Source organism: Tupaia chinensis, unplaced genomic scaffold (genome assembly GCF_000334495.1).
Source record: "Tupaia chinensis unplaced genomic scaffold, TupChi_1.0 Scaffold140218_1, whole genome shotgun sequence".
Taxonomy (NCBI): domain Eukaryota; kingdom Metazoa; phylum Chordata; class Mammalia; order Scandentia; family Tupaiidae; genus Tupaia; species Tupaia belangeri.
This window is the reverse complement of record NW_006200097.1, coordinates 908,657-931,179: the sequence shown is the minus strand read 5'-3', so window position 1 is coordinate 931,179 and position 22,523 is coordinate 908,657. Positions and strand designations below refer to the sequence as shown.

Below are 22,523 nucleotides of genomic sequence, written 5' to 3'. Positions count from 1 at the left end.
GTCCTTATCACCGATCCATTCCCACACTCCTCTTTGCGTAAATCTCCAGATATGCTCAAACACAGGAGGAACTCTATCAGTTTCATTTTTTGATGACATTCCTCCCGGAGGGACTTCTGGTCTGCTCCAGTCTGTACTGCCTGTTCTTCCGGCTGGCTGAAGCCCAGCTGCTTGGCTAGGTAAAGAGCTCTGGATTGAAAATGTGTTTTCCTCAGATTGTGAAAGTCATTGCAGCGTCATCGTCTGCCATCTGATGTTGCCTTAGAGAATTCTGCTGTCATTCTACCCCTGACCCACCACACAGGGCATATTTTTCTTCCTAGAAACTTAGAGGATCTTGTCATTATCCTCATTGTTCTGAGATTTTATGATGATTCACCATGATAAAGGTAATTTCTTAAATACATTTTCTGGGCAATCAGCAGATAATTTCTATCTAGAAACTCATGTCCTACATTTTAGAGAATTTTAAATTATTTTATTGTAACTTGTTTTCTCCTCTCTGCAACTCCTTTTATTTTTACTTATTTATTGTACATAATAAATTATATCACTTAAGTAGGCAAAACTAAGCGATGGTGATAGAAATTTCAAATAGCAGGTACCTTTGAAGGAGCACTGAGAGGAAGCACAAGCTAGGCTTCTGGGCTACTGGTTATTTTCTAGATATTGAGCTGAGTGGCAGTTACATGGGTATATTAGTTTTGTTGAATTTATCAAGATTTCAGAAATTTACCATACGTATTTTAAACTCGTGCAAAATTATACAGAAGTAAGCCTATGTTAGTTAAAAAAATAGTGTGAAAAATTTTATAGACATGATGCTGAACAACAGAACACATTAAAAATATGATTTATTGGGTCATTGGAAAAGTCATGACATATTTTTCTATGAAAAAAATGCATAATGACTTTTCCAATGACCCAATCCTTGATCAAGTGATAAAAAATTATACAGTTGTTTTCCTTTTTTGGTCCTCCAATCTGAAAAAAGATTGGAGATAATTTGTTAATTGCAGAAACTATATTAATTAGGAGGTATATGTCTACTTACTCCTTTTTTTTTTTTTTCTTTGCTATAGGGCGCGTGCGCTCGCCAGACAGAGACCAAGACATAAAGCGAGAAATCACCCCCCCAGGGGGGATGGCCACGCCACAATCCCTTCTCCTCCATTCTCCTCCATTCTCCTCTTGGGATCCTGGGCACGCACATACACATGCCCAGCATGAGTTTTAAGCCACTGAGTCCGGGACGCGAACCACGGTCGACTACGTGGGAGTCCAGCGACATAGCCATTACACTAACTGTTGGTCCCTACTTACTCCTTCTAAATAGCTTTATTTCCAATCAGTATATGTATGTCTTCAATTATACACCTCCTCAAATTCTCTGTGGAATAACTTTTTGATAAAAATAAGTATGAAATGTAGTGTTTGGTCTATGATTACCCTTTTTCTTTAATCCCAAAAAACTGAAAATGTACAATAATGATAGTATAGTTGGCTTATTTTTTTTTTCATTTTAATTAATAAAAAAAGGCCAACATGTCCACTAGATGGAGGCAAACCCATGATTAAATTTCTCATAATTGGCATTTTCCGCAAACTCTTTGAAGGCCCCTCAGAGATGTCAGATAGTGAATAGTGTGTGGTGAGAGCAAAGCGGGTAGAGCTCCAAAGTTTGAAACCTACCTACATTCTGCACTGACTGTATAACAATGGGCAATTTGCTTAACTTCTATAAGTCCAATGTCTTCTTTTGTACAGTGGTATCTGCCTTTTAGGGTTATTGGCAGGCTTCTATGAGATCACGGATGTGAGGCACCCACAGGACAGCTGGTCCACAGTAAGCACTCTGTTAGCTATTATTATTGCCATGGATATTTGCCCTAAGTCACTCAGAGGTGACACTCCAGATTGGTCTGACATGTGTTTAGTGTTCCTTCTAACCATCTGACAATGCCTCCAGGAAGTTCAGGCATCTTGCCCTGCACTTATCAAAAGAGCAGCCACTCGACAAACATGACCATTGAGAACCTGAAATGTGGCTAGTCTGAACACAGCTGTACTATTAAATATACACACTGTATTTTGAAGATTTATTACCCTCCAAGGTAAAAATATCACAGTAATTTAAGTATATATTTTGTGTTGAAATGAATTTTTTGCGTGTATCAGGCTAAATATATATTTAAAAAATAATTTCACTTGTTTTTGTTTTAATGTGACTATTATAAAAAATACTTTAAATTACATGTGGTTCCCATTATGTTTCTTTGTGACAGCACTGATTTAAATCATTTCCAGTTATGTTCCTAGATTGAAATTTTGGGGTTTCAATGGGAAATATCCAGGAATTAAAAACAATTAGCTACACTCAATCTTTCTTAGTTTGCTGTCTTCTGAGCTTAATAAACATAGACCTTAAATTCTCTTTGAGAAAATGCTTCATATTATACAAGTTGAATGGTCATCTAGTCATTCTAGAGGGACTGGAGCCTCTCATGATAAGCTAATTACATCATTCATAATTTGGTGATTGTCTTAGCCCAATATTGGTTTGTTAACAGAAATACCTGAGACTGAGTGATTCATAAAGACATAGAGATTTATTGACTCACAAGTCTGGTGCCTGGAAAATCTGAAGATACCACAAAATGGCAGAAGGCAGAACCTTGAGCAGAGTGGAGTGTGGACTATATCTATGTATTGTTCTCCTCATTGCCTCTCCTTATACACAGCAGAACTCAGTCATGGGGGCACTGCCTAATGAGTTTATCATACTCAAAGACCACACCCTGGAATACCATGAAAGGACTACATTTTCACTCAATGAATTTACAATACATGCAAGTCCCAACACCTGAACTTCAGGGGAGACATCTCATCACCTCTCACTAAGACCATATTCCAAATCATGAACACTCGGGGGGACAAACCATGATCCAAACTGTAACAGCGATCATATTTTGCAGGCAGTTTTCATTAATTCCCAAGGTCATTTCAGTCAGGGTAAAGATAGTATATGTGTTGATCAGAAATACAGAGTTGATCCAGAGACTTCACTTTCATATGACATTGAAGTTTCAGAGCAGCCTCTGGCTTTTGATTATGATCATGTAGCATAGTGGTGGATGCCATCACAGAGGCATCCACATAGAAGCCCCTAGGCCTACAGGGGAACTATAGTTGGCTTTGGTTTTATAAATCTTTTCTTGTTGTCTTTTTTCATTGGCTAGATGGTACATAGGCTCACTGAAGAGAAAAAGAGGGGAAGGGATAGCAAGAAATTACTCCCCATGGGAGGTGGTCATGCTATAACTCCTTTCTCCTTTTCGGTATCTTGAGTACATACACACACGTGCCTGGTATGTTTTTTCACTATGTGAACAGTGACAAAAGTCACTTCTTTTTCAAGCATGTAAGTCAATAAGAATTAAGCCCTTGAGTTGATTTATTTCCAGATTAGCTATTTGGCCTGCTTAAACTAAAATGAGAAGTATAGGTTATATAACAGTTGAAAACACAATTAGGAGTGCCTTCTCTGGACTGAGAATAGTAAAGTTTAATGTTTAAAGAGAGCAGACAATACAAATTCTGCCCTCGGGGATGGAACAAATGTCTTCTTACACAGTTTGCTATCTAGCACTGGTGAGTGTTGAGGCCTGAAAACAAAGGAACTTTTAGCTCCTTATCAGGAATGGGACCTTCTTTGGACATAGAATGGAAAGTTTACATAATATCATGGATGCAACCCATTCCCAAGCAAGGCTCTGACTTTCAGTGAACTAAACAGCCTTGCTCTGTGGTCTACTGGGATAGATGAGGTCTATACTGCCATCACTGTTGGCTGTACCTGTCATTTGGTATTATGTAACTTGGACCTGACTAAACAAAAAGCAACTTCTCACTTTCTGCCAAAGCCCTTCTATCAGAGATACTGATATTCTGAAAATGAGGCATGCCTTAGCCAAATATTATAAAAATAATAGTTTCTTAACTCTTGCAATTTGGTTCTTCATAGTGATTCAGTTAAAAAATATTACCCTTATTTTATCTGAGATGATAACATTTTTTTTTCTCAACAAAAAACTGCCACATGTATCAAATGACATTATTACTTAATCTAGGGTTATTGGGTCACGTGAGCCTGTTCACAAGAGACAAACCTTGGTGGGTATTTAAATAACTAATTGATGAAAAGGGCAGCTGGTTCAGTTCTGATTCTCTATTTTCTTAGTTCTGGTATCAAGAAGAGAAAACCCATTGTGAGTAGTCATAGAGGGACTAAGTAATCAGTGGGAAACTGCTCGCGAGACTGGGAGAGCAGAAAAGAAATCAATGTCAGTGTGCATTGGATAAATGTTATGGATCCAATGAAGATAACCACAGATTAAAAAGAAGAAAAGAACTTGCCTATTTTGTTAAAATACATACTTAATTTTTCTTGAATATATTTATGCCTTTTTTCACTAGCCACACTATAGTTTTTTCAAAAGCCTGAACCACTTTATGGTTCTAGTCCCAACGTAATAATCAAATAATCATCTCAGTGTTAAAATTCCTTTCCTGTTGTCATTGTCTATTATTTGCATAAAATGGGGACCTTGGAAAAATGACTTATTTCTTGTGAAATCAAGAGACTTTATGAAAACTGTCCAAACCAGCAGGATAAGGCAGTTATCAGCAGTTGGACGGCAGATAGACCAAGGTATAGTTGTGTGATGACTGAAAAGAATAATCATCAGGTAGGATGGCCAGCACGAGGTAGGACACATAGGAGTGTGTAAATTGTGGTATGGGAGGCAGTGCATTACATTCATGGATTGAACACCAAGCCAACTGATTTTCTGAAAATGGTCTATGTTTGGGACCAGCAGATAGTGTAATGGTCACATTGCTGGACTCCCACGTAGTTGACTAAGATTCAAGTCCGGTACCTGGTGGCTTAAAGCTTATGATGCACAAGTGTGTGTGCACATGCCCAAGCTACCGAGAGAAGAACGGAGAAGAGATTGTGGCATGGCCATCCCCATGGAGGATGATTTCTCGCTTTCTGTCTCTCTGTTTCTCCAGCGAGTTTATATTAAAAGTTAATAGTAAAAAACCCTATAGTAAAAATTTCTCTCTCAAAAAAAAAAAAATGAAAAATGGTCTATGTTCTAAAAAAAGACGAAGACATGGGGTTTTTGGTGTTTTTTTTCACTTATAAAGATTCAAATAACATGTTAGTTTTTGTGGTTTAAAATAAAAATGACTGGTGATGGTATGTAGAGAAGACAGCTGACCTGCATGAGTATATTTAAGTCTTTTAATGTAAATTCTGTTATGTCCTCTTATAAAAATACATGTCACTATATTAAATACTCAACAAAGACTCAGGATATGGGATATTTAAAAATACATTTCTCTTGGATCAGCACCAAAAATTGAGGTCTATACTGCCATCACTGTTGGCTGTACCTGTCATTTGGTATTATGTAACTTGGACCTGACTAAACAAAAAGCAACTTCTCACTTTCTGCCAAAGCCCTTCTATCAGAGATACTGATATTCTGAAAATGAGGCATGCCTTAGCCAAATATTATAAAAATAATAGTTTCTTAACTCTTGCAATTTGGTTCTTCATAGTGATTCAGTTAAAAAATATTACCCTTATTTTATCTGAGATGATAACATTTTTTTTTCTCAACAAAAAACTGCCACATGTATCAAATGACATTATTACTTAATCTAGGGTTATTGGGTCACGTGAGCCTGTTCACAAGAGACAAACCTTGGTGGGTATTTAAATAACTAATTGATGAAAAGGGCAGCTGGTTCAGTTCTGATTCTCTATTTTCTTAGTTCTGGTATCAAGAAGAGAAAACCCATTGTGAGTAGTCATAGAGGGACTAAGTAATCAGTGGGAAACTGCTCGCGAGACTGGGAGCGCAGAAAAAGAGCAGAAAAGAAATCAATGTCAGTGTGCATTGGATAAATGTTATGGATCCAATGAAGATAACCACAGATTAAAAAGAAGAAAAGAACTTGCCTATTTTGTTAAAATACATACTTAATTTTTCTTGAATATATTTATGCCTTTTTTCACTAGCCACACTATAGTTTTTTCAAAAGCCTGAACCACTTTATGGTTCTAGTCCCAACGTAATAATCAAATAATCATCTCAGTGTTAAAATTCCTTTCCTGTTGTCATTGTCTATTATTTGCATAAAATGGGGACCTTGGAAAAATGACTTATTTCTTGTGAAATCAAGAGACTTTATGAAAACTGTCCAAACCAGCAGGATAAGGCAGTTATCAGCAGTTGGACGGCAGATAGACCAAGGTATAGTTGTGTGATGACTGAAAAGAATAATCATCAGGTAGGATGGCCAGCACGAGGTAGGACACATAGGAGTGTGTAAATTGTGGTATGGGAGGCAGTGCATTACATTCATGGATTGAACACCAAGTCAACTGCTTTTCTGAAAATGGTCTATGTTTGGGACCAGCAGATAGTGTAATGGTCACATTGCTGGACTCCCACGTAGTTGACTAAGATTCAAGTCCGGGACCTGGTGGCTTAAAGCTTATGATGCACAAGTGTGTGTGCACATGCCCAAGCTACCGAGAGAAGAACGGAGAAGAGATTGTGGCATGGCCATCCCCATGGAGGATGATTTCTCGCTTTCTGTCTCTCTGTTTCTCCAGCGAGTTTATATTAAAAGTTAATAGTAAAAAACCCTATAGTAAAAATTTCTCTCTCAAAAAAAAAAAAATGAAAAATGGTCTATGTTCTAAAAAAAGACGAAGACATGGGGTTTTTGGTGTTTTTTTTCACTTATAAAGATTCAAATAACATGTTAGTTTTTGTGGTTTAAAATAAAAATGACTGGTGATGGTATGTAGAGAAGACAGCTGACCTGCATGAGTATATTTAAGTCTTTTAATGTAAATTCTGTTATGTCCTCTTATAAAAATACATGTCACTATATTAAATACTCAACAAAGACTCAGGATATGGGATATTTAAAAATACATTTCTCTTGGGTCAGCACCAAAAATAACTTTAGTTTCTGCACAACCTGTGTCAAGTTTTTAAGTATAGGTTGAGTTGATATTTTTTCTGATAGAAAACGCAAACTTCACAGAAATCATCAACAATATATCCAAATAATTTTCAAATACACTTTGACATCAAGGGCAGGCAATTTGCCTAGAACAGTATTACAAGGAGTACCATGAAATTTTTGTGTAAGACATTTCGATGTCAACTGTATATTATGGGAATATTTACATCTCACACAAAGGAGGCACTAGTACTTAGAAATTTCATAAAATTACTAGAACGGTTAAGGCTGAGGTGAAGAATTTGTACAGCCTTCTACAATTTCAAAGAGGTAGTGATAAATACTGGCTCTTCTGGCGATATCCAATGCAGTTTCTTCCAAGCTGTTTTTCAGACCTGGTTTAATATAACGATTCATCAGGAGAAGTTCTAGGGTATCTTTGCTGTCTCTGTTCCCAGCAGCAAGATGCAATGGGGTCAAAAGGCCTTTTGTTTGGGCATTGATATCTGCATCATGCTGAAGTAAGAAAGAAGCCACTCTGGTGTTGTTCCACTTGCAAGCACTATGCAGGGGTGTCCAGCCATCCACAGTCACTGCGTGGACATCTGCCCCGTGTGCAATGAGCTCACGAACAACGTCTAGGTGTCCACTGTAGGCGGCCCGATGGAGAGGAGTGTACTCGTCCTCATCCCGGGTGTTCACCTGAGCGGCCTTTTCAGAAAGCAGTCTCCGTACAGTAGTCAGCTGAGAAGAAAAAAGGACTTTTGAAAACCCAACTAAAATCCAAAACGAAAAAGAAAAAAATGTAAAACCGTATACTAATGTTACATGTAATTAAATTCAAACTTATTTGTTAAAACTGATGCATTTAAGATTTTTTGGGGTGGTGGGGAGATAGACAAGTTAGTATTAACTTATTTCTCCTATTTCTTAGGAGAAACAGTATGATATTCTCTGGCTTTCAATCTATACATTTACTCCTGGTCCAATGAAGACTTACTATACAAAGTCTTAGTCCTAGCTGAATAGGTTGTATTTTATTATTTTTTTTTTAGAGGTTTTTGCTATAGAGCACGTGTGCTCGCCAGAAAGACAGACAGAAAGCGAGAAATCCCCCCCCCCCCAGGGGAGATGGCCACACCGCAATCCCTTCTCCTTCATTCTCCTCTCAGGATCTTGGAAACGCACACACACGCACCCCACATGAGTTTAAGCCACCAGGTCCAGGACTCGAACTGCAGTCAACTACATGGGAGTCTAGTGACATAGCCATTATGCTAACTGCTGGTCCCTGAATAGATTGCATTAACAGGACTGGATATAGGTTGTAACAATACTTTATATTTTATCTGTGATAGAAAATTGATTTGTTTATAGCAGAATTATACACTGATATAAATACTATATAAAACTTTTCAAAAAGAAAACTTTTTAAAAACAGTACAATGGTAAAAAAAAAAAAAAGAAACCTAGGGATTAATGAGCTCAAGCCTTTCTAAATACACTTAGAAGTGATTTTCAGTTTATTCTACAGACCTCTGGTGGACTGTGGTATGCTTGAGTTAAAATGCTACCTAAAAATGCAAGTTTCTTTTAATTATCAATTTACTGACATAGATATAGGGGAATGTTATAAAATGAGGTGGAAGTTCTCAAGTGGAAAGGACAGACTTTTGATGTTAATTGTATTTGGATGATTCTGGGCAAATTAGTAATCTGGATGTTAATCTGATCTTAATATTGATAAATGTTAAATTGAATCAATATTTAAATACTGAATGACTTGATACAGATATTCTTAAATATCAGTCTGTAAAAGAGAACACTATTGATATTTCCTGTCTTGCAGGGACATGTGAGGCTGAAATAACATAACATAGTCAGGTACCTGGTATAGCTGGTATTTTTTATTTTAATTTTTTTTAAGAATTATTTTTTCATTTAGCTTTATTTATTTATTTATTTATTTATTTTTAATTTGGCCAGAGAGGGACAGAGAGAGAGACAGAAAGAAAGTGAGAAAGCAAGCCACCAGGTCCAGGACTGCAGTTGGCCATATTGGAGTCCAGCACCCTTATTCACCAACGCCACCTGCCGGCCCCTATAGTTGGTTTTAATAAATGGCAATTTCCTCTTTCCTTTTCCCAAATGATACTTATCTCTAGGGTGAGCCTAATGATTTAATATAAAAATGGTTAATTATCCTTAAGTCCTCAAATAATACCTAACTTAATACTTTGTAACTTACTACTTGCTTTCATGTAGATTGCTCATATGACCCCCAGCACCCTGTATAAAAGAAGTATGTATTAGGATGGCTGTTTTTACAGGTAAGAAAATAAAGGCTCCCAGAAATGATAGGATTTGCCTAAAATTATATACCAAATAGAGGTTCAGGGGCAGACCTCCTGGCCCCAAACTTAATGTTCTTCCTACAAAATTATGGTTTTCTCTTTAACTGCTTTTGTTTTATTGTTTTCTTTTTTACCCGATTTTTTTCAGCAGCCCATAGAAGCAATTTGCTTGGATCTTTTTCCATTTTTTTTTCTTGCAATTGATACCACTCTTCATTTTTCTCATCTTGCTCCTCGTCTTCATCAGAATTGCCTACCCAGAGACTTTGAGTACCAGTGGGAATAAGGTGTCCATGTGTTTCCAGCAATTCAAGTTGGTTAAAGTGTTCAGAAAAGTCTAGGGAATTCTCTGGGTCTGGTTTTCCATCATCATTTACTTTTTCTTTTTCCATTATTTACTATTCTAAATGAAAAGCATTTCAAATGCCAGGGTACAAATAATCTTTTTTGAGATGAATTATGTCTGTTTATTTTATTCACCAAGATCTGAAAACACAAATATAAAGATTATTAGCAAAAGAGTAACTGAAGCTTTAACAACATAGATAACAGTTCTGCAAACATATACAAATAACATGGCTTCCTGAAAGAAGCTATGTTTATTCTGCTAGGCTGCCATGTTAATTTATAAACCAATATCGGCTTATATAGTTTCAAAGCAGAGAGCCTTAATCAATTACAGAAAAATACACTTAACAAGTATATATTTTAAAAAGACCATTTCTCAGTCTCCCAACTATATTTATGAAACCTTTTTTCAAGGTTCTTCTCAGATGTTACTTCTTTCATTCTCCCAATTAGCTCTCTCTGTAATTTCTACATTTTTTTTGCTGTATTTTGTCTTATTGCACCATTAATTCATTCTTGTTTTAGCCCTTTAAAAGATTAAACATTTAAGGATACAATATTTAACTTATATTTATGGTCTACTTGTACACAGCAGGCCTTATGAAATATCTGTAGCATCAAATTCAATTAAAGCCCTCTCACTTGATTTTCCCTGCAGTGGATTCTGAGAACATCTAGAGTTAGTCATACCCCTAAGTTGTGGTTCTTTCTATGTAATTTCACAAGTTTAATAGTAGCAAAGCACCAAATTCAAGTTTAAATCTGTCAGGACTAATTACTTCCCTGGGCCTAATACTTGATTGTAATATGTAAAGATTGTACTAAAGGATTTCTAAGGCTGGTCTCCCACATTGGGAGACTCCACTTTTGTGTTTTATTTTTATAGTTCTCTTTCAGTTTCTACTTTTTCCATTACTCTCAAACTATTTCCTAAACCTTGCAACACAAAAGTGATTATACATTAATTCACTAAACACTTAACAGATGCCAATAAAGTCCACTTGTAATTGTATCGAATACAGCAACACTGTAGCATAGATCTTTCCTCTCTCCCCCACCATGCCTTTCCTTTTTATTAAAAAAGTCTCTTTTCATAAATGATCAATTTACAAAATAGTTTCATACAGATGCAACAAGTTATATACAAACCTTGTTTTTAGGTAGATTTAATAGGAGTCAGACTCAAGTGCATCTCCTGATTCAGCTGGGGAAAAAAAAGTCGCTCAAGATTTTTTATATTCAGTCAGGAAGAGGGAGGGTATGTTTCCTAACTTAAAAGGCACATTCCACTTTGAGAGAGAGTAACTAAGTCAATTCTTCACAATCAGCACAGTGACAGGAAGGCCTATAAATCCCATTACAGAAGGCACTGAGGTTCAGACAGATTAAAATAACTTGCCCTACATCAAGGACCGCAAATGGAACTGAAAGGTAAGAACTCCAAGTGGAAAAATTCCACATTATTTTGCACTGCAATGTAGTTTAGGATCCTCAGGACAAAATAATAGGGAGGTGTTGCACCCGGGGACCCAGAGCGAAGATAAAGGAAGCAGGGAATAAAGATCCATAAACTAGGTCTGGCGAGTGTCAGGGAGGAAGAGGATCGCTCGACCCGGCTGTGCGACACCGGCTGGTCACTCACGGGGTCCGTGTCGCGACTGCGGCCTTCAAAACATCTAGGGGCAAAGAAGGGCTTCAGGTCTACCTAAAATCCGACCAGCAGGGCCAGGCGCGGACTGACAGGTGACCCGCCCCTACCGGCGCGGGAGATCTCAGGTGGCGCCAGGCGACCCGAGAGTGTAGATCCGGATCGGAACGCAATACCCACCTTTCGAAGGGGACACTCTCCACCGCTAGCCTGGCTTCCGGGTTCGTCTCCAGCGCTGCTCACGATTCGCTCCCGCACGGGGGCGGGGCCTCGCTACGGCTTTCCCTGCCCCTCACGGCACTCGGCAGCCAATGAGAGCCGAAGAGAACTTGCCGCGTTACGTCATCGGTGAGGTCTCGCGAGAGACACAGAATCCGTTCTCCCGCGCCTAATTCGGCTTCGTGGCCGTGCGTTTCCCCGGAGCTGGCTTGCTCACTGCTGTTCGGTTTTCCTGGCGCGAGTCCCGCTCCTTCTTCCCGGGTAGAAGACAGCCTCGGGTCCTGGTGGTGGGGCTCTGAAGAGTCCAGGCGTGGGGTAATTTAGGAGCCATTTCCGCCTCCTATTTCTTCAGGTTCCCGGGAGGAAGCCCAGAGCGAACTGGGACGAACGGGCCAAGTCAGTTGGGCTGGGGTTTTGGAGGGCTCGGCGTTCTCACTTTAGAGTCCTCCCTGCGGGCCGTGTGGAGGCCTGGACTCCAGACGGAATCTGGAATTCTGCACCTGGCAGGGCTGCTTTTGGGTGGCAGCCGCTTCCCAAATACATTGGCCAAATTCAATCGTTGGTTTGGTGTCTAAAGGTGTTCCCCAGAGACCACCTGTTTGTTTACACTGTATTTTAATGTCACCTCCCTGTTACCCCACCCCCTACAAAGCAAACCCATTGTTTAAGAAAGCTCAGTGTTTGAGCAGAAAATACGGGGTTGCCCTTATGCTGTGGAGGAGCCAAGGCATGCCACCTAGACATCTGCACATCCAGAGTTGTGTATTTACTATTTATTTTATTTTTTATAATGTTAGCTTCAACTTCCTACTTTTTAAATAATTATTTTTTAAATTTTATTTATTCATTGATTTAATTTGACCAGAGAGAGAGAGAGAGAAAGTGAGAAAGCAGGCTACCAGGTCCGGGACTCAAACCATGATCAGTCATGTGGGAGTGTCCAGCACCCTAATCACCACGCCACCTGCTGTTCCCTTCACTATTTATTTCACGTATGAGGGGACTATAAAAAGTTAGGAAAATGGAATTAAGTGACAAGTTTCTTTTGATGCAAACATTTGTGAAATCCATGCATAGTTTTTTCATACCCATTTTCCATGAACGTTTTGAAAGCTCACCCCCACCTCTTATACATTAGTTTTCTACAACAGCGTGGAAAAGGAAGCTAGATAAGTTTAATCATAAAGATGAAACTAGAATGACACTTAGCTCATTATAAAACATTTTTTAAGGTATGATAGGTATTTATGTACATATGGCTTTTCCAAAATTGCCCGTCTGCTTATTTAAGAAGCACATACACTATACAGTTTAAGTCACATTGGTTAATTATGTGCAGCTTTTTAAACATGTGCTTTGTGATATAATTTTGTTTCAGAGTTTGGAATCAAGTGAATTTTCTGACGTACCTGAACACAGGACCCAGGGATACTTGGACAGGAACCAGGACCCAAAGGAGCTGGACTGAGGATAAAAATGAGTCCTTCAGATGCACTGTAAGTAGGGGACTGCTGGAATGCTTTGTTCCTTTAGTTTTCTTTTTCTTTTTTTTTTTTTTAAAGAATTATTTAACTTTATGTGTTTATTCATTTGTTTATTTCGGTTTGACCAGAGAGAGAGAGAGAGAGAGAGGGGAAGCAAGCCACCACATCTGGGACTCTACCTGCAGTCAGCCATGTGGAAATCCAGCACCTTTAACCACTATACCACCTGCTGACCCCTCCTTTAGGTTTCTAAAGCCCATCAATGGTGATCATCATAAAAGAAACTGTATTTAACAGATTAACAGAAAATAAAGAACTTGCCTGTGTACAGAAGTATTAGTCATCAAAAAGAATGTTTGGATGTTAAAAAATGCATAATGTGTGTTTAGTAACTGAAAGATAATATGCAGTATAGAGTGCTGTGGTGATTTGGTTTATTGCTGTATTGTGTAAGTTTATGTTTGTGGATTTTGTCTTATAAAGCTGTAAATCTTCTTGAATTTAGTGTGGTTCTATTTAAACTTTTTTATTTTTTTTTTTTTAAGGTTTTTGCCATAGGGCATGTGTGTTTGCCAGAGAGACTGAAAGAGGAAGAGTGAAAAAATCACACACACACACCCCTCCCCCCGGGAACCAGCAGTTAGCGTAATGGCTATGTCGCTGGACTCCCATGTAGTCGACCGCGGTTCGTGTCCCGGACCCGGTGGCTTAAAACTCAACGCCGGGCGCATGTGCATGCGTGCCCAAGATCCCGAGAGGAGAATGGAGGAGAAGGGATTGCGGCGTGACCATCCCCCCTGGGGGGTGATTTCTCGCTTTCTGTCTCTATGTCTCTCTCTGTCTGTCTGGCGAGTGCACGCGCCCTACAGTGAAAATCTCTCAAAAAAAAAAAAAATCACTCCCCCTCACCTGAAGGAATGGCCACACCAAAGTCCCTTCTCTATTCTCCTGGAATTTGGGGCATGCACACACAGACACTTGGGATGATTTTCAAGCCGCCAGTCTAGAATTTAAGCTGTAATCATCCATGTGAGATTTGATTGCCTTAATGACCATACTACCTGCTGGCCTTTAGACTGATTTTTAAGAATTTATTATTGAATAAGCTGGAAATGAATGAGATTAAGAATAAATTGTTCTGGGGACCAGCAGTTGGTGTAATGGCTATGTCACTGGATTCCCATGTAGTTGACTGCGGTTAGAGTCCCAGACCAGGTGACTTAAACTCACACCGGACATGTGTGCTTGCATGCCCAAGATCCCAAAAGGAGAATGGAGAAGGGATTAGAGTGTAGCCATCCCCCTTGGAGGGGTGATTTCTCACTTTCTGTCTCTCTGTTTCTGTCTTTCTGGCAAGTGCATGCATCCTATAGCAAAAAAACCCACAAAAAACAAAAACACTTCTCCCCCCAAAAAAGAATAAATTGTTCTGAGGCTGGCAGGTACCACGATGGTTAAGGCCCTGGACTCCCACATAGCCGACCATGGTTTGAATCCTAGACCTGGCTGCTTGTTCTCTCCACCACACACACTGTCTTTCTCTGTTGAGTGTGTGTGCCCTGTAGCAAGTTTTAAAATAATGATAAATAAAATTGAATTAATAATTTTTAAAAAAGAATAAATCATTTTAGTATTGAATACATTGGAAATGAATATGGGTAAAATGGAAATAAATGAAAGGATTATAGAAGTTACAGAGAAAAAGCTTCATACTTACAGTCTTTTACCCTGGGTTTCAAGTCCTGAGTTAATACTAGTGTGTGACCAAGGGCAGGTCAGCAATTCTCTGAGACTTGGCTCTATTTATTCATTTGTATAACTGGAAAATAATACTTTTCTCAGGTAAAGTTTGAAATTTAAATGAGATAATTCATGTGAAATAGCTATGGAAGCATGTGGCAATGTGATCAGAAAAGTATTTGACATGTTTGTGTATGATTATCAGAACTGTATGTATTTTTGAAGTTTTGAAGGTATATCTGTGAATATTTTTTCTTTCTTTCTTTCTTTTTTTGGAGAGGTTTTTGCTATAGGCCACCTGGCACTTGCCAGAAAGACAGAGAGAGACATGGAGACAGAAAGTGAGAAATCACCCCCCAGGGGGGATGGCCACGCTGCAGTCCCTTCTCCTCCATTGTCCTTTGTATTTCTGTACATGCATGCACACACACTCGGCATGAGTTTAAGCCACCTAGTCTGGGACTCAAACTGTGGTTGACTACATGGGAGTCCAGCGACATAGCCATTACGCCAACTGCTGGTCTCTGGATATCTGTGAATATCTTTTCTATAAAGTTATACAAACTTTTGTTTTAAATTCATTATGGTTTAGCAAAAATAGGCTGTTTTCATCTTGAGTTTTAGTCCTGGTTCTGCCATTAGTTGTGTGATAAATCAGTTCATTTCTCTATGTTTAGTCACCTTATTTTTCAGAGACAATACTGCCTACCTCTTTATCTTTGAGAGTTGAGGTGAGATTTTAGATATAAAAGTATTTTAAAGAACTGAAATTACATTAAATGTAAGAGTATTAATAACTACTCTTACATTGTTGCTTCATATGGAAGTACTTTTGAATATTACCAAGTTTAATTTAAATTGAAATAGTTCTGTTTTGTTACTTGACCAAGTCAATCAATAAAAAACTAGCTTTGTATAGAATAGAGTCAAGCCATTAGCTAGTAAGGTCAGGAGTCTGAGGGTAAGTTACTAGAATACTAGTATAAAACCAACTTATAAACTTAGAGGAAGATCTTTTTAATTTTTTTTTGAAAGAAAAATTTTTGCTGTACAATGGGTGCACTCACTGGAGAGACAGAGAGAGACAGAGAGACAGAAAATGAGAAATTTTCTGCAGATGCACTGTAAGCATCCACCAGAGGGGATGATCATATCGCAGTCCCTTCTCCATTCTCCTCTTGGGATTTTGGGCATGCACACACATGCATCTAGAGTGATGATGATAATTATTTTATTTAACTTTATTTATTTAATTTTTTGACCAGAGAAGGAAAGTGAGAAAGCAAGCCACCATATCTGGGACTCGAACTGCAGTTTCATGTGGGAGTCCAGTGCCCTTAGCCACCATGCCACCTACCAGCCTCCCCAGCATGAGTTTTAAACACCAGGTCTGGATTCAGACTGCAGTTGATTACATGGGAGTCCCGCAACATAACCACTATGCCATCTGCTGGTCTTGAGGAAGGTCTTTTAAATTAACTGATTTTCCTGGAAGAGTGTAAAATCAGATGTCAAAGCCTCTTGGATTTTTGCTGTGGAACAGAATGGGAAAATAAGTAAGATTTCATATCCTGGTTACATGTGTGTAATCACACAAGGTTATAAACTTTTGATGCAGTTATAGAACCTTTAAAAATGTATGTAATTTATTCTGTATTGAATTTTAACAGACTATATATGCTGTTAAAGATCTGTTGAATACCTCACATTTTCAGACCAATTTAAGGCTAAGAAAAGCTGTTTCTCCTTGTTATTATCTATAAGTTTAGTCCTCAGTTTACTTGAATATCCTTTTAATGAATTATATTGAAATGTTTCTCCTTTTTTTTTAAATACAGTGATGATGAAAATACATTTAAAATCTTGGTTGCAACCGATATTCATCTTGGATTTATGGAGAAGGATGCTGTCAGAGGAAATGATACATTTGTAACACTTGATGAAATTTTAAAACTTGCTCAGGAAAATGAAGTGAGTTTGATTTATGTCCGTTCCATTTCTACTCTATTCCCTTAGTCCGTTGGCTCTTTTCCCTTCTGAAGCTAGAGATTTGTCTGTTGGCTCATACACTCTAATTGCCTGGTTAAATATCGGTGTACTGAAAGCCCAAAGCAGCTTTAAATTCAAGTAGAAGCGGGACCAGCAGTTGGCATAATGGACTCCCATGTAGTCGACTGTGGTTCGAGTCCCATACCTGGTGGCTTAAACTCATGTCAGACATGTGTGCGTGCATGCCCAAGATCCCGAGAGGAGGTTGGAGGAGAAGGGATTGCAGCATGGCCATCCCCCCTGGGGAGTGATTTCTATCTTTCTGCCTCTCTATCTCTCTCTGTCTTTCTGGCGAGTATATGTACCCTATAGCAAAATCCTCTCCAAAAAAAAAAAAATTAATTCAAGTAGAAGCTACTTTTGCAAAGTGTGTTAAAATTTACATATATTTATGGGTGTTTCCTGAGTGCAGGATCCTTTGTCAATTTCTCTTGAAATGTAAGGATGGGACCAGGAGGTGGCATGCTGGTTAAGGCACTAGATTCCTACATTGGCAACCAGGATTTGAGTCCTGACCTGGCTGCTTGGAAATTACACCAGGTGCATGTGTGTGCATGCCTGGAATCCTGAGAGGAGAATGGAGGAGTGGAGATTGTGGTATGGCCATGCCCCCTTGTGGGTGATTTCTCACTTTCCCTCTTTGTCTCTCTCTCGGCAAGCACATGCACCTATAGCAAAAACTTGATGACTTATCATGGTTTCTGCTTTCACAGAGCAGGTGGCAAAGCAGAATGAGATAAGCTGAATAAAAATAAAAGCCATAAGAAAATAAGAACAGCATATCCTGGGGGTTCAGATGTGGAAGAAATTCCATCTAGATGAAGATAGCAAGATGAGCTATATGAAGTAGGTGGCATTTTACTGGGGCTTTAGAGAATAGGTAGGCAGGCCTTTTTTAGACATTTTTTTAAGACAGAGCTTTTTGCCATAGAGTGCATGTACTTGCTTGGGAGACAGAGACAGAAAGCAAGAAATCGCTCCCTAGAAGGGATGGCCATGCCACAGTCCCTTCTCCATTCTCCTCTTGGGATTTTGGGCATGCATGCACACACACCTGGCATGAGTTTTAAGCCACTGGGTCCAGGACTCAAACCATAGTTGACTTACGTGCGAGTCCAATGACATAACCATTATACCATCTCTCGTCCCCCCCCCTTTTTTTTAAGACATTTTTGCTATAGGGTACATGTGCTTACCAGAGAAACAGAAAGGGAGAAATCAGCCCCCAGAGAGATAGCCATGCTGCAATCCCTTCTCTTCCATTCTCCTCTCAGGATTTTGGGCATGCACGCTTATGTGCCCAGTGTGAGTTTTAAGCCTCCGGGTCTGGGACTTGAACCATGGTTGACTACGTGGGAGTCCAGCAACGTAACCATTACACCATCTGCTGGTCTCAGAATATAAGTAGGCTTTTGATGAGTAAAAGGCATGAGAGTGTACATTCTACATGAAGCAGAAGCAAGGCCACAGATGAGAGACACTGAAATATGTTGGGGGCCCAGCAAGTCATTTTGATTTGTATTAGTAGGCATACAGAAGGATTAGAAATGAGGGTTTGAGTTGCCTTAAGTAGGGCTTTAAATGCCAGACTGAGGAGTTTATATCCAGTAGAAAGTATCTAACATCAGGGTATTATAGTGTGAATCAGAGATTGGTTTGAGGTTTTTTTTTTTAAAATTAAAGGCATTAGGGATGGAAAAGATGAAGAGAATGCAGGGAACATTAAAAAGATAGAATTTCTGTACTTTGGTTAATTACAGGGGATGGGGATAAGGAAAACGAGAATGACAGTGACTGAAGGGTGATGAATCTGAGTGAGTGGCAATACCAATAAGAGAAATAGGTAAATAGAGAAGAGACACTTCTTTATGTGGGAAGGTAATGAATTCTGATTGAGATTGGTTTAGACTGGAGCATGGTCCTGCAGTCCTCTTTCATCTCTTCCTCCTTCCTGTCAGGATTTCCCGGAAAAGCTGCTAGGGCTGGGATTTGAATTGTGTTCGGCCATGTGGGATCTGGTTTTCTTAACCACCAGGCTATAGGACTGGCCCAGTATTACTTACTATTGAAACATAAATCCTTGACTTTTGGGTCTTTTATTGTGTGGGCCCATGTAACCAGTCTTATTTCTATCTCCTAATTACTTAAAGAAGTTTAAACATTTTTGAATTCTGAAATAGCATCAGTCTTTTAGACAAGTTGCAAGAATAGTACAAAGAATTCTTTATCCTTTATCCCAATTTTCCAACATTTTATTACACTCGTTTCCTTTTTCTTTATACACGTATGCACATATACACACAAGTTTTTTTCTTGAACCATTTTAGAGTAAATTGCATGTATTGCCATAGTAGACATTATCAAAACGAGATTATTGACAGTTGTCCCAGTAATGTCTGTTTTAGCGGTTTGGGAGCAGGTCGATCGCATCCTGACCCCAATCCAGGGGCATTTAGTTATCATATCTCCTACCTCTTTTTTTTTTTTTTTTTTAAGGATTATTTATTTATTATCATTATTTTTCTATTTTGACCAGAGAGATAGAAAGAGAAGACAGAGAGAGAGAGAGAGAGTGCAAGCCACCAGGTCCGGGACTTGAACCAAGGTCGGCCATGTGGGAGTCCAGCACCCTTAACCACCATGCCACCTGCCAGCCCCTCTCTTACCTCTTTTAATCTGGAACATTTCCTTTATCTGCCTTTGTCTCTCTTTCTTTTTTTTTTTTTGGAGAGGTTTGTCACTATAGGGTGTGTGCGCTCGCCAGACAGACAGAGACAGACATAGAGACAGAAAGCGAGAAATCACCCCCCGGGGGGATGGTCACACCACAGTCCCTTCTCCTCCATTCTCCTCTCGGGATCTTGGGCACACATGCATATGCGCCTGGCGTGAGTTTTAAGCCACCGGGTCCTGGACGTGAACCGCGGTCGACTACATGGGAGTCCAGCGACATAGCCATTATGCTAACTGCTGGTTCCCTGCCTTTGTCTTTCTTGACCCTGGTATTTTGAATAGTACAGGCTAGTTATTTTGTAGAATGCCCCTCAAATTTGATTTGTCTGGAATTTTCTCATGATTAGATTCAGCTTTTGCACTTTTGGCAGTAGGACCATGCAGTGAGGTGTATCCTCTTTACTGTTTCCTGGAGCTGCCACAAGCCAGTTTTTAAAAATATTTTTTAAAAATTAGTATGGAAGTAGATATAATAAAATTCACCATTTTAACCATCTTTAAGTGTATAGTTTGTAGTGTTAAGTATATCTACATTGCACTGTAACCATTTTGGGGGACTGCTTTCATCTTGCAAAAGTGATGCCCATTAAACAGTTTCTCATTCTCCTCAATATATTTTGTCCTCATTCTATTGTTTTTGTTTTTTTCATGCCTTTGGCTGTGGTCATATTCTTCCTGTATTCATCTTCATTCCTGAAGGCCTAACTTAAATTCTCCAATTTTATTGAAGCTGTCCTGTCCTGACCATGTTGCCACAGTGCTTGTACTCCAGTGTTCTTTATATGTATTAGAACTTAAGTTTCTAGTTTGTAGATTGTGTACATCTTGAGTAGAACAGTAGCATGTGTTGGATATATACATATATATATATATTATTTTTTTCTTCCTCTCCTCTACTGAGGTTGTTCCTGGTATGTTCTTCCTCAAAATTCCTTCATCATGTAACTCAAATGCCACTATGTTACGACTCCTCAGCTTCCATCCTCAGAAGAACATTCTGCTTGAGTCTGAATTCATTGCAATGTCAACTCTGCTGCTGGTTGCTTGACATGCACAGGAATGCTTATGGAGAGTCTGACTTATATTTAGTCTGACTTATGTCTCTTTTGTTCAAGTTTGGACATATTTAGAATAGAGATACATCATATCCTTAGGGTCCAATATAGGATATTGCACATAGTATTTAATGAGGGCAGAGATATCGTCTATTTTGCAGGTTGTTTTGTCTTAGCTACCAGTACTGGTAGGAATGTCATAAATAATTGTCAAATGAATGGAGTGATAATTTGGATTGAATTTGGCATCTCTATCTTTTTTTTTCTTTTAAAGAATTATTTTTTTATTTAACTTTGTTTATTTTCATTTGATCAGAGGGACAGAGTGAGAGTGAGAGAGAGAGAGAGAGAAGGAAAGTGAGAAAGCAAGCTGTCAGGTCCTGGACTCAAACCGTGGTTGGTCATGTGGGGTTCCAATTGATGTAGCAATTTGAAGATGACTTTTTGGAAGTCATCTTTTTGGAAGGTGGCTTGCTAATCTAAATTGGAATCAAATCGGTCACCAGTTTAGAAGGCCCTTTGAATAAATAAAATATAAAAGTTGAATCACCATGTATAATAGTGTTGTTTGTGAGATTGTTTTTCTGCTTTTTTCATGTATAGTTTTTAAAAATGCTTTACCTGTGATACATACTAACTTTAATTTCATTTTCTGTTGATTAGGTGGATTTTATTTTATTAGGTGGTGATCTTTTTCATGAAAATAAACCCTCAAGAAAAACGTTACATACCTGTCTTGAGTTATTAAGAAAATATTGTATGGGTGATCGCCCTGTACAATTTGAAATAATCAGCGATCAGTCAGTCAACTTTGGTTTTAGTAAGTAAGTATAATTTTTATATATTCGAGTAAATATTGGCAGAAGCTATTAAAATTACAAACGCATGTACCCTTGGGCCCAAGCAAACAAGCAAGTCCCCTCCCCAGCACCCCCGCTCTCAGAGATGGTCATGTTGCAATTTCTTGTCTTCCATTTCCTTTTCCTGTTGGAATTTTGGAGCATTTGTCCTGGTATGTTTTTCAAGCCACTGGGTCCAGAACTTGTACTATGTAGTCAGCCATGTAGAATCCAGCTGCCTTAACCACCATGTTACGAGCCAGCCCCAACAATTACTTTCTAAATATTTTCTTACAGACATACTCTTATAAGGACGAGCTTGGTACAGAATTATTTGTACATAATTACAGAATTAAACACATTACAGTAATCTATACAACAGAATAATATGTGGCTGACAAAAAGCAGAAGAAAGCTTTTTATGTACTAAATGGAATAATTTCTAAAATATGTTAACTGTTAAAGCAAGTACAGAGGGGTCAGCAGGTGGCATGGTGGATAAGGGTGCTAGACTCTCATTTGGCTTATTGAGGTTCAAGTACCAGACCTGGTGGCTTGCTTTACCACTTTCCCTCTCTCTCCCACTCTGTCCCTCTCTGGTCCAATTTAAATAAAAAATAAATAAAGTTAAGTAAAATTATTCTTTAAAAAAAAAAAAGCAAATACAGAAATCTGTATTGTGTTACCACTTACATAAGAAGGAAGAAAGTGGGGCAGGCAGGTGGATGGTGGTTAAGGTGCTTGATTCCCATATGGCCAACTGCGGTTTGAGTCCCAGACTTGGTGGCTCTCTTTTTTACTTTCCCTTTCTCTCTCTTTCTGTTCCAATTAAAATAATAATATAACAATAAATAAAATAAATTATTCTTTAAAAAAGAAGGAAGAAAGTATATATATTGTCTAGATATGAGGAATTTTGTAAAGATGAAGACCTGGACGACTGGATGTAGGAGTATACGGGAGTTTTTTTTTTTTTTTTTTTTTTTTAAGGTTTTTTCAAT

General features: G+C 38.6%; 2 protein-coding genes across 5 annotated transcripts in view; one reads left to right on the top strand and one right to left on the bottom strand.

The window, feature by feature from the left end:
* Positions 1–6,843: 6,843 nt before the first annotated feature.
* Positions 6,844–11,667, bottom strand: ANKRD49 (ankyrin repeat domain 49). 4 transcript variants are annotated; one of them, XM_006162569.3, is made up of 4 exons: positions 11,584–11,667; positions 10,905–10,959; positions 9,542–9,893; positions 6,845–7,797 (listed from the first exon to the last, which is right to left on the bottom strand). In XM_006162569.3, exons 3-4 carry the CDS (start codon positions 9,797–9,799, stop codon positions 7,336–7,338), a joined length of 720 nt encoding a protein of 239 aa, XP_006162631.1. In that variant the 5' UTR covers positions 9,800–9,893; positions 10,905–10,959; positions 11,584–11,667; the 3' UTR covers positions 6,845–7,335. The 4 variants fall into 4 exon arrangements, with proteins under 4 accessions (XP_006162632.1, XP_006162631.1, XP_014448809.1 ...); XM_014593323.2 differs by lacking the exon at positions 11,584–11,667 and adding an exon at positions 11,398–11,577; XM_006162571.3 differs by lacking the exon at positions 11,584–11,667 and adding an exon at positions 11,461–11,570.
* Positions 11,668–11,777: 110 nt separating this feature from the next.
* MRE11 (MRE11 double strand break repair nuclease) overlaps positions 11,778–22,523 on the top strand; it is a 56,309-nt gene continuing 45,563 nt past the window's right edge. Inside the window, exons 1-4 of the mRNA XM_014593321.2 lie at positions 11,778–11,937; positions 13,001–13,118; positions 16,685–16,817; positions 21,347–21,507. Coding sequence (XP_014448807.1) covers positions 13,099–13,118; positions 16,685–16,817; positions 21,347–21,507 — 314 coding nt within the window. The 5' untranslated portion in view covers positions 11,778–11,937; positions 13,001–13,098. The remainder of the gene's footprint in view (positions 11,938–13,000; positions 13,119–16,684; positions 16,818–21,346; positions 21,508–22,523) is intronic.